This window comes from Lampris incognitus, chromosome 7 (assembly GCF_029633865.1).
Source record: "Lampris incognitus isolate fLamInc1 chromosome 7, fLamInc1.hap2, whole genome shotgun sequence".
NCBI classification, from domain to species: Eukaryota; Metazoa; Chordata; class Actinopteri; order Lampriformes; family Lampridae; genus Lampris; species Lampris incognitus.
Window position 1 is genome coordinate 53,865,271 of NC_079217.1, and position 15,894 is coordinate 53,881,164.

A 15,894-nucleotide genomic window follows, 5' to 3' on the forward strand; every position below is an offset into this window, starting at 1 on the left:
TTTCAGCACCACTGTTTTTCTTGACATTAATGTGCAGTGAGGCTGTAATGTTTGTACCACGCTCTTGAATGAAGGTGATTCGACCACAGGGACCGGCTGGCTGCTCTCACATATAAGGTTCACCAAGGCCTTGTCAAAGGTTGCCTACCTTACCCGTGGGACGGTCATGGAAAATGCACTTATTTTTGCATTCTTAAGGTGAGGTTCATCAGTTGGGGCCAGGAGGGGCTTTAGTGAATTTATCCTCCAGCAGCCCCGCCACCCTGAGAGCAGGATATGTGGTTTGGATAATGGATGGATGGAATATATCCTCACCGGCGCCGTCGAGTTCAAAATGTTAGCTGCCATTTAGCGGTTAGCAGTGTGAATCTACTGTATTTTCACAATGTGTGTCTGGTGTGTGGTGTGTGTCTGTGTGAGAGTCTATAAACGGCCAAACTAAAGCACTTGGGGCCTTGATTCTTTTTGGAGGTTATTGGGGATGATCAGGGGCACCTATAAAAATAGAAGAACATTAAAATTATGCATAATTAATTATGCATAAATATGCAAAATATGAAAAAAAAATTAAATGGCTAAAAACCACTTTTCTCGGCATTTCAGATGATTCCGAGCATCTTTGATTTTTTCACCTATATAAAAAAAAATTTCTGGGACAGAAGTTTTGGCATTATGCAAAATAAATGCATTTTTGCAAAAATGCACTTATGATCCTCTTTTTTTTTAGAGGTGGTAGGTATTGTTCCAGAGAGGATCAGAAAAATAGGAGAAAATTAAAATAATTATAATAATTATGCATAACTATGCAAAATATGCATTTTCTAAAAATGGCTAAAAACCACTTTTCTCGGCATTTCAGATGAATCCGAGCGTTTGGGGGGAGGGAGTTGGAGTGGGGGGGGGGTTAGGGGCAGGGGGAAGGCGGTTAGCTGGCAGGATGAAGAGGGAGATTTAGACGGATGGATAACCAAACCGCTACATTGTAGCAGGGTTCTTCTAGTGTCTGTTGTATACGAAGGATTCTCAACCCTGAAGCGTGTGCTGCTAGGTTGAGAGGGTTTAGGTTATTAACTCCAGCAGAACGACCCTCTCTCATTCTCAGATTCGATGTGGAATTCTTGAATGTGGAGATGTCCACCGTTTTGGGCTCACAAAGTAGGCAGCGCATAATATCACTGTTATTCCTTGAAGTTTGAAAAGCAGACAGGTCCCGGATGTGTGGCCGGGGGATGTGCACGTGCCTCGTCGCCTTCTCCCGAAGCAGGCTGAGGTGTCTCATCTTCGGCCATGATCGTGAACTACGTTGGAAGGTGCCGTGGAGGGGAGGGGGTGGGGCCATACGCCGGTCACTCTGCGGTGTGTGATTGGCTGGTACGCGACCGTATCTTATCTCTCAAATTCAAATGTGCTTTTATTAGCATGACAAATATACATTTGTATTGCAAAGCATTTTCACATAAAGGACAATAAGAGTGCATGAATACAGAGCATATATACATCAACACATGCAATAAAACAACTTACACAGCTACATCATGGCAACAAGATCCTGTGTGAGGGGATGTGTGTGAATCTCTCACTGTCGGAAAATCACTGTCTTGAGTGTGAGCTCAGCTGAATATAAAAATTATCTATTGTATCACTAAAAGTAGCGAGACGAATGTAGCCCAATGTAACAGAGTAAAAGTACATATACTTTATCACAAATGTACTTGATTAAGAGTAAAGAGTATTCTGCAAAACAGCTACTCTTAGAAATACAATTTATTTTTAAAAGTAATCAAGTACATGTAACTGAGTAAATGTAACGCGTTACACCCGCCACTGGAGACGTAACAATAAAAGATCTTGAATCTTGAGGTAAGACAACCAAAGAAGGCTGAATCAGTTCATCTGGATACAATGTTTATTGATAGATACGTTTCATCACTCATCTAAGTGACATCTTTAGTCTAAACTGACTGCAGGTATCCCCACCCCTATAAACAATACAGTTACATTACGACCGAAAACAACGACCAGTTTCATATGCAAATATGAAATGGAAATATTTGCAACCACAGCATGATGGCGACAGTATGTATGTGGCGGGAGTGTTGAAAAAGTTGAGACGCGTCGTCATCATCATCATCATTACATTTATATAGCACTTTTCTCAACACCCAAAGCGATTCGCATTGAAGGGGGTAACTCACTTCAACCACTGCCAATGTGTAGCACCCACCTGGGTGACGCACGGCAGCCATTTTGCGCTAGAACGCTCACCACACATCAGCTTGAGGTGGAGAGGGAGGAATCATTGAGCCAGTTACACAGGGAGATGATTTGGTGGCCAGATGGAGAGAGCCAGGTTTGGAATTTTGCTAGGTGATGGAGCGTATCTGTCAATAAGCGTTGTATCCAGATGAACTGATTCAACCTACTTTGACAAGATATCTCTTCTAAGAAAAACAATTAAGAACGACAATTCAGGATATCTACAGATACATTTTGACAAGTCAAAACACCTTTTAAAACATATCAAGCTGGGATTTTGAGCCGGTGTCCAAATTTCATGAAAATTGTAAAGCGAGCCATGGATTTTTTTTTGTTACTCTTTAGATATGATACAGCCAGATCTTCAGCTTGTGCCACAAATACCAGAATGAAGTGTCAGTTGTTGCCTTGACACTTGTATAAATAATTTATTGTTATTAAACTGATTGTGTGTCAGATGGCTGTGTTGAATACATATTTCAAGAAAAGGGAAGAACACAGGGTGATGTATAAGAGTGGAGGAAAGTGTACACAGGTGGACTATATTTTATGCAGGAGGCACAATCTGAAAAGAATTGGAGACTGCGAGGTGGTGACAGGGGAGAATGTCGCTAGGCAGCACCAGTCTGTAGAATGACTTTGGAGATCAAGAAGATGAAGAGAGTGAAGGCCGAGCCAAGGATCAAATGGTGGAAGTTGAAGAAGGAAGACTGTTGTGTGAAGTCCAGGGAGGAGTTAAGACAGGCACTGGGTAGTACTGAAGAACTACCGGATGGCTGGGCAACCAATGCAGAAATGGTGAGGGGGACAGCTAGGGTGTGTCATCTGGACAGAGGAAGGAAGACAAGGAGACTTGGTGGTGGAATGGGGAAGTACAACAAAGTATACAGAGGAAATGGTTGGTAAAGAAGTCGGATAGTCAAAGAGATGAAGCGAGTAGACAGGAGTACAAGGAAATGTGGCGTAAAGCGAAGAGAGAGGTGGTGAGGCAAAGGAAAATGTGAATGGAGAGTTGTATGAGAGGTTGGACACTAAGGAAGGAGAAAGGGACTTGTACCATTGGCTAGAGTAACAGAGGGACTGAGCTGGGAAGGATGTGCAGCAGGTTAGAGATGAAGGATAGAGATGGAAATGTGCTGACAAGCAATGAGATTGTGTTGAGAAGGTGGAAGGAGTACTTTGAGGGGCTGATGAATGAAGAAAATGAGAGCAAGAAGGTTGGATTATGTGGGGATAGTGAATCTGGAAGTGTGGTGGATTAGCAGGAAAGAAGTGAGGGCAACTATGAAGAGGATGAAGAGTAGAAGATGGTTGGTCCAGATGGCATACCTGTGGAGGCATGGAGATGTTTAGGAGAGATGGCAGTGAAGTTTTAAACTGGATTGTTTAACACAATCCTGGAAAGTGAGAGGATAGCTGAGGAGTGGAGAAGAAGCATACTGGTACCGATTTTCAAGAATAAGGGTGATGTGCAGAGCTGTAGTAACTACAGAGGTATAAAGTTTATCAGCTACAGCATGAAGATATGGGAAAGAGTAGTGGAAGCTAGGTTAAGAGGAGAGATGATGTAGTGCCACGAAAGAGCACTACAGATGTGATTACAGAAAGTTGAATCGAGAGAGAAACATTTCATCACTCATCTAAGTGGCCTCTTCAGTCTCAACTGACTACAGGTATCCCCACCCTTATAAACAAAATACAGTGGCATAATGAACGAAAACAACAATCAGTTTCATATGCAAATTGCTGTGAGCATTAACTAGAGTTTCAATGGCTATGTGTACTACAAATGTGATGTTGCTTTGAGAATAGTAATTAAGAAGTATAGAGAAGTTCAGAAGGAGTTACATTGTGTCTAAATTTAGAGAAAGCATATGACAGAGTGCCACGAGAGGAGGTATGATATTGTATGAGGAACTTGGGAGTGGCAGAGAAGTGTGTAAGAGTGGTGCAGGATATGTATGATATATATGGTGTGACAGTGGTGAGGTGTGCGGTAGGGATGATGGATGGGTTCAAGGTGGAGGTGGGATTACATCAAGGATCAGCTCTGAGCCCTTTCTTGTGTTTGCGAAGGTAATGGACAGGTTGACGGACAAGATCAGGCAGGAGAGCCCGGAGAGGTGGAGGTATGCACTGGAGAGAAGAGGAATGAAAGTCAGTAGGATCAAGACAGAATACATATTTGTGATCAAGAGGGAGGACACCAGAATAATGAGGAAGGAGTAGAGGTGGCGAAGATGGATGAGTTTAAATACTTGGGGTCAACTGTTCAAAGTAACGGGGAGTACAGAAGAGAGGTGAAGAAGAGAGTGCAGGCAGGGAGGATTGGGTGGAGAAGAGTGTCAGGAGTGATTTGTGACAGAAGGGTACCAGCAAGAGTGAAAGGGAAGGTTTACAAGATGGTAGTGAGACCAGTTGTGTTATATGGTTTGTTGACAGTGGCACGGAAGAAAAGACAGGAGGCGGAGCTGGAGGTGGCAGAATTGAAGATGCTAAGATTTTCATTGGGAGTGACGAAGAAGGACAGGATTAGGAATGATTATATTAGAGGGACAGCTCAGGTTGGACGGTTTAGAGACAAAGCAAGAGAGGCAAGTTTGAGATGGTTTGGACATGTGCGGAGAAGGATGCTGAATGTGGAGCTGCCAGAGAAGAGGAAAAGAGGAAGGCCAACAAATGGAATTCCATAATTTTCCCACCACCTAGGTGATTCTGGCTTTCGGTGCTGGTGCTGGGCAGTTGCTGGCTATGTGACTAGGCTCGTTATACCGGTAACAGCAGACAGTCAGCCGGGGTGGACATCACCTGGATGTTGGAGGCCATTGCTGAGACTGCTGTGGTGGAGGTCAAACTTGGTAGACCTCTTCTGCCTCCTCCTCCTCATCATAGTCAGCCAACCTGAAGAGCGGTGGGAGAGCAGGGGACTTCTGCTGGGTAGGCCACATGGAGAGTACCACCTCGGCCTGTTCAGCTTCACGGAGGGACTTGCTGAGGGATTGGGGTAGGGCGAGGAGTACATGCTGGTACAACCGCTTTGGCATGAGCCCCTGCAGGAAAGCGTGGAGGGCCAGCTCCTCTAGCGGTGGCTCCATTGAACTGCAGGTAACCGTGTTGTGTGTGCAGCTACACATTTGTGGCAAAGGTGCCCAGGCTCGCTCCTTCTTGGCAGCAGCAGCTGGCTAGCTGCTCCCTGCGCTGGTCAGTGAAGGGTCGCTGCCCAAATCTCCTCTCCAGCGCCATGGTCAGGGCTGAGGTCAAGGAGCACCTGCAGCACCTTTCCCTCCAACACCAAGGCCAGGTGAATGGCAGCTTCTTCATTGGTCCATCCGCTCCGCTATGCGGCTAATTGGACTTGCGAGAGCTATGGCGGCTCTAGCTGTGTCATCCTGTTGTACTTGGGCAGCTTAGCTGGTGTTCTGTGCGCAATTGCGGGGTGCGACAGGCTGGGCGTGGGGACCAGTGGTGGTGGTTCGTTGGCAGCAGCCCTCCTGGTCGCTATGGGGTGGTCAGTGGCAGCGGGAAGAAGGCGTTCCCCTGTATTGGCACTTCTGGCCTCTAGGGGGCCAGAAGTACCATGTTACTTGTTCTTAGCACTTATTGAATTCACTCATTTAAAAAAAAATCTCTTTCTTGCACTTTTACTTTAGCACTGGTTTTGCTCTTAGATGCTTGTTTAGATGCACTTATGACCTCTGATGACTTGTAGTTCTCCTGATTTCTTACGTTGAATGCACTTATTGTAAGTCGCTTTGGATAAAAGCGTTGGCTAAATGACTGTAATGTAATGTAATGTAGGGGGCGGTGGGGCCGCGGTGCACTGGAGCCATCAGGGTGGGCTGAAAAACTACCATCTCTGGCGGGCTCCGTCTTTGCCATACCAGGTTTCCAAGTGCCAACGGGTCCGTTCAATGTCTCGTTCCAATCTCTGGATCTCTCTCTCTCCATTCTTCAGCCCAAATCCCACTTCTGACACCAATTTGGCGAGCTAGCGTAGACGATGGCGACGTGAGACAGAGATCTCGGTTTTTGTGGCAATCCCTGTGCATCTGTGAATCTTCTTTTATTTTACAATTGAATAGAACACACACCAACATTATGGCCACATTGCCAGCCAGCCCCCAACATTGTCCTGGTCACACAAACACTAAAACCACACAAAATAACCAAAACATGAACACCACATCACTAAAACAACGATTTTAACATAAACAGTCCCATGAGCCCTTGCGCAGAACTGTGAACAGTCAGAGTGACCGCCTCCTCTGGTCATTACAAAATAGTAGCGAATTCGGGGGACAGCCGGGAACCGCCGCAGCCGGGACGCGAACCCGAATCCCTCACACTACGGGCAACTATGTTAACCAGTCGACTAAAGGGTCCGACCCGTCAGCCAAGCGGCTAGCGAATCTACTCATACGTGGTCGTTACAATATGTTTCGCCGCAAACGCAACAATCAACAAACGTTGGAAGTGCTTTCACCGGTGATTGCGTCTGAGCCATACTACTGTAAACTACTAATAAGACACGTTAGTCCCTAGCTATTGGGTCCAACCCTTTAGCCGAGCGGTTAGTGATGTCGCCTTGTGGTGCAGAACACCTCGTATCGAATCCCGCACCGGGCAAGAAAATAACCGGTTACATTACAATACATGTGTTGCTGTTACGACAGTGTTTACAAGCACACACGACTTCTGCATGACACCGCCCCAGTAGAAGGACCGCCCTAAAGACTTTGGATCGGATCTGCAGTGCAGTTGTTGAGGGGTTTTTTGCGTTGTTTTTGTTTTTTTGTCTGTTTGTTTTTTTTGCAACGAAAGCTGGGAGATTATCCTCAGGCTCTAGTTGAGCGAAGCGTTTAAAAGAGAGACTGACTTGTGAGTCTACCTGTGTACTACTACTACTACTACTACTACTACTACTACTACTACTACTACTTTCGGCTGCTCCCGTTAGGGGTCGCCAGTATACTGTGGAGTACATATACCTTAGAAGAGGGTTACCTTCTGTGTTGACTGGTCAAATGATTGTAGTAAAGCCAAAAATCACTGCTAAACATTAAAAGAGCGATTTTTAGCTGGATCCCAAAAAAGTAGCTATACAAAATCAAAGGTTTGTTCCTTCCTTCCAGGGTAGAGGACAAAGAAACATAAATAGTATTTGGGCATCTTTCGCATTAAAACAAACAAACAAACAAACAAAACAAAACAAAAATGGCCCAAAAGACATTCCCAAACTTGGGAGAAAAGGCGAGTAGACTTTAAGGTCGGCAAGTTACGTGCTACTCGCCTACACGGTTGGAGACTTTTATTTCGAAAATTGTGTAGTGAAACCGGAAATAGTATTAGTGGTTGTTTTTGTGTGTGTGAACTTGATGGCGCTCCGATCCCGCTATAAACGCCGTCATGGCATACACTGTTGGGACATGAACGGGGGGATTTTACGCGGGTTGAGCCATCCAACCCACACCCGCTGTGGTCTGTGGGTATCATCTGTGGGCATGTATGTGAGAACGCCATTTCATGCGTTACTACACACATCCGACAGCCTTGTTGTTTAGTTGTTTGGCCAGACAAGCGCAGCAACTGTCATAGACTCCTCCCATTAATGTCAGCGAATGGCTGCTCACTCAGCGGCTCCCGCCCACAAGAACCGATCACTACTTCTTATTTTGTGACAGTGGCGTGGAGCAGTGTTTCTCAACCGGGGGTCCGCGGACCCCTAGTGGTCCGTGGTGTAATTGCAAGGGGTCCGTGAAAATAAAATATCTTTTAAAAAAAGATCCTATGACATTTATAGAAATAGGATTATTTTACTCAAATGTGACTGAGACCTTTATCTACCTAAACTATAAAGGGTAACAGGACTTTTTTCTCTAATTACATCTGTTTCACAAGTGTAATTTATTGTATTTTAATAAGAGATCTCGCTCCCGTTTGCATTGTTAAAAGTTACTGCATAAAAATTCTGTTGTTACATATATCTGAAAGTTACTGAATACATATTCTGTTTTGTTACATATATCTGAAAGTTACTGCATAAGAATTCTGTTTTGTCAACTATATCTAAGTTACAACTGAAAGCTCTTATTTTTGCCCCAAAGAGTGAATAAATGCTATAATGCAATTTAAAATGCAGTTTCTACTGTTTCTGTCAAATTGCAACCCCCCTCCCCCAAGATCATGTGGAGGGGTCCTCAGGGGAGATCAAAAATACGCAGGGGGTCCAGGACCCCAAAAAGGTTGAGAACCACTGGCGTGGAGGATCCCAACCGTCCACCCTGCTCCCAGGGTCGCGGGGGTGCTGGAGCCTATCCCAGCATTCCTTGGGCGGCAGGCGGGGAGACACCATGGACAGTCCGCAGGACAAGCGGTTTCGATAATGGATGGATGGATGGTGTGAAAGATAAATGGCAGCAACGCAATTTCAAACGTCTATCTCCAGTCCATGTTTGAAGGCTTTTTGAATAACGGGACTGATGCACTGCTGGTCTAAAGGACCGGATACTACAATACAGTCTATATAAATTATAAACTTTATTGTTTCAACCCCACTGTGGTCAGTGGTTTATCAAGTCTACACAGCATTTTCTGTGCACAGACTAACCTCCCCCCCCATCGTAAAGGTGAATGGGGACTATGGCTTTATATACATCATCGAGAAGAAACACTGAGATCTTAAGTTATTGGCCCTGCGCTTTGGCAGTTCCATAAAAGATGTTAGTTTCGCTTCTATTTTTAGGTTTTGTTTTTGTTTCGTTTTTTTATATGCCAGTACCTTTAGTGTGAAATACATGATCTCTTATTGCACTGAACCATTGCTAGGTTCTGTGCAGTCTGGGGACCTCAAACCCGCCGGGGCCCCATGATAGTTCTCAAGATGAACGTGCCAATTATCTCTTGATTAGTATCAGCCATTATACCGTGGTCCAAAACGAACATATGGAGTATCATAGAGCTATCTAATCAGCACAAGTACCAATCAAATTTGAGGGAGAACTGATACTTTTCAATCGCCTGGGGGAAAAAAAATCTGCTTTTAAATGTCATGCTTCATATGCCTTGCACGCCTTTGCTTAGAAAAGCAAAGAATCCAGTGGCTGGCGAGCTACACATTACCCTCAGTTCTTTCTAATATACTGGGGTCTGACATATTTTGTTTTTAGCAGTAGAATGGCCACCCTGTTTCCAGCGCATCTGGGTTCAAATCATGTTTGAATGAGTTTCTGATCTATCAACGTGTTATTGATTAAGTCTCCAGAGCAGTGCACTTGGTCTGTCCTTTCATTCTCATGTCTATTGATTCCTAACTGAGGTAAACAAAAAACAAAAAAAATCATTTATTTATACTATCATATATAATATCATACCATTAGACAGATATATACTTTAACGTCATATACATACCAAACAGAGGGGGCATCAGTAAGTAGCCTGTCTACCTGTCTCTTCTGCTATGCAGGGTGCGGGCTGTGGCTCAAGACTTCTCTCTGCTGGTCACACGAGAGACCGAAATGAAACCCACTCCAGAATGACGTCCTTCCTCCGTTTTCCTGTTGGTGCATTTTCTAATAAATGCGAAAACATTGAGCTGAATGTGAAATTTAGACCTTAAGCTAGACATATTTTCCTTCATCAAATGAGAATGAGACTCCTGCTCTGAGCCCAGTGCAAAAACAATAAAAAGGACATGGACACAGTTTTTTGTTTTTGTTTGGTTTTTTTGTTGAGGGGGGGGGGGTTAGTAATGAACTGATGAAAACCTTATTAGGCCATGTGAATGACAGGACAGTGGCTTCAGAAACCTCTACCAAGACCAAATACCAGAAGCCTGTTCGTGCACAGATCGTCGCCAGAGATTACTCGTTAAAATGTGCTGGCAACGGGACCATACACATGAATGTTATTTCGTGATAAGAAAACCCCTCAAATCACTCTTCCCTTCAGCAGCAGTTCTTAAATGAATGTAACAACACTTGGAAATTCATTAGCAAGTTGTTATGCCTTGCACAGCACATGGGCTTACATCAATAAATGTTATAACAGGATGATCGAATATCGTTATTATTTTTATTAATTTTAACATAATAGAAAACAGCCTCACTAATGCATCCTGATGCCAACATGCATACGTATACACATCGCTTTCTGATCCCTCCTCTTGCACCACGTCTGTACATATAGGGAACACGTGCGCCATCTGTCTAAGATTGACGTGGAATATGAAGGCAAAAAAAAAGAAAAACAACCCAAAACAACCTTAAACCTCGCGAGAGTACCGCCGTAGCAGAGGAGAAGGGTTTGGTTTTCAAGTTATAAGATGCATCTGTAGATGATTCACACCAGCATCAAGATGTCTGGACGATCAGGCCGCGCCGAGACCCGAAGTCGCGCTAAAGATGATATCAAAAAGGTCCTGGCAGCCATTGAAAAAGTGCGCAAATGGTATGTAGGCTGATAAGGGATGTTACGGGGGCGAAATGTTTTGGGCTAAATTGTAGTTTCACATCTGCGGCAACGCGCAACAAACTTCAGTCGGAAAAGTTTGATGATTGACACACCGATGAACCAATCGATCTCCCGCCTTCAAAGAAGAGGCGGGACTAATTGATTTCCCCCCCCCTCTCCGCCATGTGTCGTCAATATGGCTCCGCTGTGTCGTGCTGCGTGTAGGGGGGGGGCATCAGTACACGTACAGTTAGTGGTCATGGACGAAGCGGCACGCAGATTTGCCTTTGTAAAACTCATACATGCTTTAAATAAAGCAGGATCTCCTTCACTGCTCACCCATGTGCACTGAGCGAGCCGAAGACCTCCGTATCCCCCCCCCACACACACACAGTCAGTCTTTATACGTGATGATGCCTGTGTCGGAACTTGCACCCTTTTCTCTATGAAAGAGGAGAGGGGAAAAAAATCATTCGGTTTTCTCTCCCCAGGGAGAAGAAGTGGGTGACGGTGGGGGACACGTCCCTACGCATATTCAAGTGGGTGCCGGTGACAGAGACCAAGCAGGTGGTTCCGTCATACAGCAATATAAGATCGTATTGGGATGGAGTCGGTGTCGGCGACGACCTGCTCTGCACGTCGTTGCCGAGTGGCGATGCTAAATCCTCCTTTTCTGTCCGTCAGATCTATCGCACCAAGTCTGCGGGCGGAGACGCCAGGGGGCTGAAAGACGTGGTTCTAGAAAACACCAGCTCGCTGCTGGATTTCAACGGTGAGTCGAAAAGAGAGAGCTAATCCAAGTCTCTCCAGAATTATGTAATGAGGTCTTTAATTAACGCTGTAAATAATAGCGTGCGCAGCAAAGCCGAAACTGCGAGCTCTGCACACCTTGTCTCTTGGCGAAAACTGATGGAAAGATATTAACTTTTAAAACAAGCCTTGCTGGGCGTCGGGGTGGCGCAGCGGTCTATTCCGTTGCCTAGCAACACGGGGATCGCCGGTTCGAATCCCCGTGTTACCTCCGGCTTGATCGGGCGTCCCCTACGGACACCGTGTCTGCGGGTGGGGAGCCGGGTGTGGGTGTGGGTCCTGGTCGCTGCACTAGCGCCTCCTCTGGTCGGTCGGGGCATCTGTTCGGGGGTAGGGGGAACCGGCGGGGGGATAGCGTGATCTTCCCACGTGCTACGTCCCCCTGGTGAAACTCCTCACTGTCAGGTGAAAAGAAGCGGCTGGCGACTCCACATGTATCGGAGGAGCCATGTGGTATTCTGCAGACCCCCCCCCGCCCCGGATCGGCAGAGGGGGTGGGGCAGCGATCGGGACTGCTCAGAAGAGTGGGGTAATTGGATGGGTACAACTGGGGAGAAAAGGGGGGAAGAAAGAAAACAAAACAAGCATTGCCATTTTGTTATTCTGCACAACTCTGCGGCTTTTTCAAGACCAGTGTGCCATCTCCTACTTTGCCTGTGCAACTTGAAGATGTTGTGGAGGCTGAGTTGAATAGTTTCCTGATGTAGGGAGTTGTACCTTCTCCGAGGCGAAGGTCTAAGTACAGGATGTTGTGTTGCTGTAAAGCCCCCCCTGAGACAAATTTGTTAGTTGTGATATTGGGCTATGGAAATGAAATTGACATGACAACTTGTGTTCTTCACCTCAGATGAAAACAGCAACCAGAGCTTTCTGTCAGATGTCTACCAGTCTAAAACGGATAACACCAGCAGCACTTCCAGTTCACAGCAAGTCAGCCCTCCGCATAACTCCAGCCTCCGTATGGAGGACTCCCAGCCCCCCATGTTAGGCCAGGAAAGTGTGGACGGTATGTGAGTGGGCAAGGTTAGGTTATGTAAGGTCTCTTCAACATCTTTTCACTTAATTTCAGACGCATTATTTGTATGATCCTAAAATGTTAATTTGATACTTAAAGTAGACCGTGAAGGTGGTACCACCACCTTACCACCCCTCACCCCACCCACCTCCATACGATAGAGCATTTACACAAAGGTGAGCTTTTTTATCCTCATGATCAGTGAGTGTACATGACGTCGACAACACCAAATGAAATCAAACAGTAACGTATTGTTGTTTTATCCACAAAATCAGTCATCCGTTGTCTGTTTTTTAAGGAGTTCAAGGACACATCTCGTGATTACTTAAAGTGGTGGCTGTTTTGTTTCTTGTTTTGCGAGAGATTTGTTCACAATGACACATTTTGTCTTAACTAACTTACTTCAGTTAATTTTGTATTCTTTTTTACAATGTCATCATGTCAAACGTTTTTTAGTATATGTACAAGACATGCATCAGACGTATCACCAATGTACCCATATCATCACACTGTAGAAACAGATATGCTGCACATCTAAACAGCCATATCCAAGACCTAGACCCTACATCTTTGTAAGATATGCAGTGATAAAGTCTCAATTAGAAATGGTTTGAAACCGAAAGAGCATACACAGTATGGACCCTCATATGATTTAATTGCATCAAATATTGTTTTGAGTTGTCTCCAGGTGTGTACGATATCAGTGTATCGGTATCTGCCAATAATTGCTTAAAATGTGTTAACAGTATCAAGAAAGATATAAAAATTATGCCTGGTATGTCTCAACAATATAATGACACATTAATCATGTGCCATTGGCTGTGACAGGCATTGGTGGAAAAATGGGTCGTGCTGTATGTAGCCTGCAAAGAAATGTCCTGGGCATTTTGATATTTACAAAAAAGCAATCTGCTTTTTACAGGATGGTGACCTGTTAAAGACCAAATGCAAGAGCAAATATGTTTGAAAATGTTTTGACATGTTTTCTCCATATAAGTTGAAGTAGTTTGTGCTCATCTCCATTGGTTAATGCAGACAATGGGAAACAGTATAGTGTTTAGTAATAAAGCAGGGCAGGTTTTGGTAAAATAGGATTTTTAGACATCTGCATCTGCACCAAGTGTCACAGTTGCAGTGTAATAATCGGTAAACTCCACAGGTGGAAACTATGACAGGTGTTGGTATTGCAGTGAAACGAAAAATACTGGTATTGGCTGCAATGGCCATGGAAATGATTGGTTATTGAAAATAAAAAAAAAAGTCAGTATTGTGCATTCTTAGTTGAGGTAGTCCATAAAATGTATGTGATTATAATAACAAGTCAAGTCAATTTTATTTGTATAGCCCAATATCACAAATTAAAAATTTGCCTCAAGGGGCTTTACAGCAACACAAAGACCTTGAACGGTAACTCTTTGTCTCATAATGAATGCAGAGCCAATCCATCCAGAAGAAGAAGGGGCAGATGAACCTCCTACTCTGATCAAGGAGGATCTTCTATCATCCACCACTGCTAGACGGAGTGCTCCAAGCACACAGGTGGTCTTCCTTACCATGTTTTAAGAGCATGCATAAATATGAAATCTGAGAGCTATCACGTTTTTTTATATATATACTTAACGCCAGAATAAAAATAGCCTAATCAAAGTCAAGGGTTAACTAAATTCATGTCCAGTTCTGCTGTTTTATGAATATGTGAATTAACTAAAACCGTATAGGGGATTTCATACTGGGTGCACAATCTCCACCATTACCACCAAACCCTTTATAGCCTATATATTTATTGACTGCATTGTGAACAAGCAGGGATTTCTTTTTAGCCTCGGATAGGTGCATAATCAAGCAAGCCAGCTATGCACAATTCAACTGTTCCTTGTTTGGTTTTTGAACAGATTGCGATTAAGGGGCCTAAAGTTGACTTTTTTGGAGCATTTGATGTGAAATCCCCATATTTGTGCATAACTATGAATAATTTCGTACCTCTTTTCAATATTCATAATTTTGTTCAACAGGAAGATCTGGACGTCTCAGGAGCCCCTCCTCTAAAGAAGATTTGCACAGGGGAAAACACTGTTCCGAGATAACTTACCTATAACTTACCTTTCATCAGAACACAAACAGACCCTGTTCTAAGTTTATTGTAAGCATCAGCATAGCATTATCTAAATAAGTTCAAAATATTCAATTCTACTTTTGATGCATGTGCTCAGATATTGTACAGAAGCGCATAACAAACAAGAAAAAGAAGCTTTTATTATTAAGGCTCTTTTTTTAACTTGTGCTTATGGTCAGATATGTTTCTCGCTTACCGTTTCTCCTTCGTGTTTTTCAGGATGACATTTATGATAAATTGGTCTTAGATCTGATGCCCTGCTATGTAAAACTGATGACACAATCTATGTTTTCACAGCACAAGAAAAATAATGATCAGTTGTACAAAACTACTGTTTATCTAATATGTTCATGCTCAGTTTGATAATAATAAACTGTCCCCCGCTCCAAAAAAAACCAAAACTTTACATAATACCGGAATGTATGATAAGGTAAGAAACTTTACTCACCTGTACCTTGCTTTTGCATATTTATATGTTATATTGTGATTACATTGCTTTGGCATATTTATCTGTTATATTTTGGTATTTTTAAACTTAAAAGCAAATTTAAAAAGTAGGACTTTTTTACTTCAATTTATGCGGACAAATGTTTTAGAATACACTGTTTGAGATCAAATATGCCTGTAAACAGCTTTTGCTCATTCTTTCAAAAAAGGTAAAATCTTTGTTTCCAGTTTATGCAGATGTTTAGATGTGCCAATCAATATGAATACAATGCATGAGTTTTAAAAAGGGCATTTAGGTTTAGCTCCTAGCTTTCATTGTAAGCATAAAATGCAACTGTTCCTATTCATTGTGATACACTTTACTCACGTTTAAAGGTGACGGTGTTATTGTAAACCACTATAAATGTTATTTTCAGTTTCAACTGATGTCACCGGCCTTGGAATAATTCCACAACTATGCAATGTATGTACAGCAGTTAATGTACTAAAGCTTTGGTTGAAACTTACCAGACGTTGTGAAAGCATCACCCATAGAGATAGTGTTGCTGTTTCATCCTATCGTCATAAACTCTGGCTATAAGCTTTGTGACTGTTTATCAAATCTCTTTCAAATGGTGTCCTCAAAGTTGATATAGAAACCCATTTATGTCATAAAACTCTCACCATTTCTGTGTTCAAAAATAAACTATCTTAAAAACCAAGGATGATTTTTTTTAAAAATTTCATTCTCAGCTAGCAAACGGAAGACGCAATAGTTTTGACAGCGCCTGACCCCTGACCCGTCATCCTATATTTTGGGGGCAGC

The 15,894-nt window shown here is 43.5% G+C and overlaps 1 protein-coding gene across 1 annotated transcript; it reads left to right on the forward strand.

Annotated features, from left to right (window-relative positions):
• Positions 1-10,551: 10,551 nt before the first annotated feature.
• Positions 10,552-15,784, forward strand: bcl7bb (BAF chromatin remodeling complex subunit BCL7B b). Its single transcript, XM_056283628.1, has 6 exons — positions 10,552-10,701; positions 11,196-11,271; positions 11,389-11,476; positions 12,362-12,520; positions 13,965-14,068; positions 14,542-15,784. Exons 1-6 carry the CDS (start codon positions 10,589-10,591, stop codon positions 14,611-14,613), a joined length of 612 nt encoding a protein of 203 aa, XP_056139603.1. The 5' UTR covers positions 10,552-10,588; the 3' UTR covers positions 14,614-15,784.
• Positions 15,785-15,894: the final 110 nt, after the last annotated feature.

Bases quoted from the DNA above. Each gene is read 5' to 3' on its own strand.
- bcl7bb (XM_056283628.1), top strand. From the start codon at position 10,589: ATGATTCACACCAGCATCAAGATGTCTGGACGATCAGGCCGCGCCGAG. The intron at 11,272-11,388 runs GTGGTTCCGTCA...TCTGTCCGTCAG, and splicing joins CGGTGACAGAGACCAAGCAG to ATCTATCGCACCAAGTCTGC. The intron at 14,069-14,541 runs GTGGTCTTCCTT...TTTGTTCAACAG, and splicing joins GGAGTGCTCCAAGCACACAG to GAAGATCTGGACGTCTCAGG.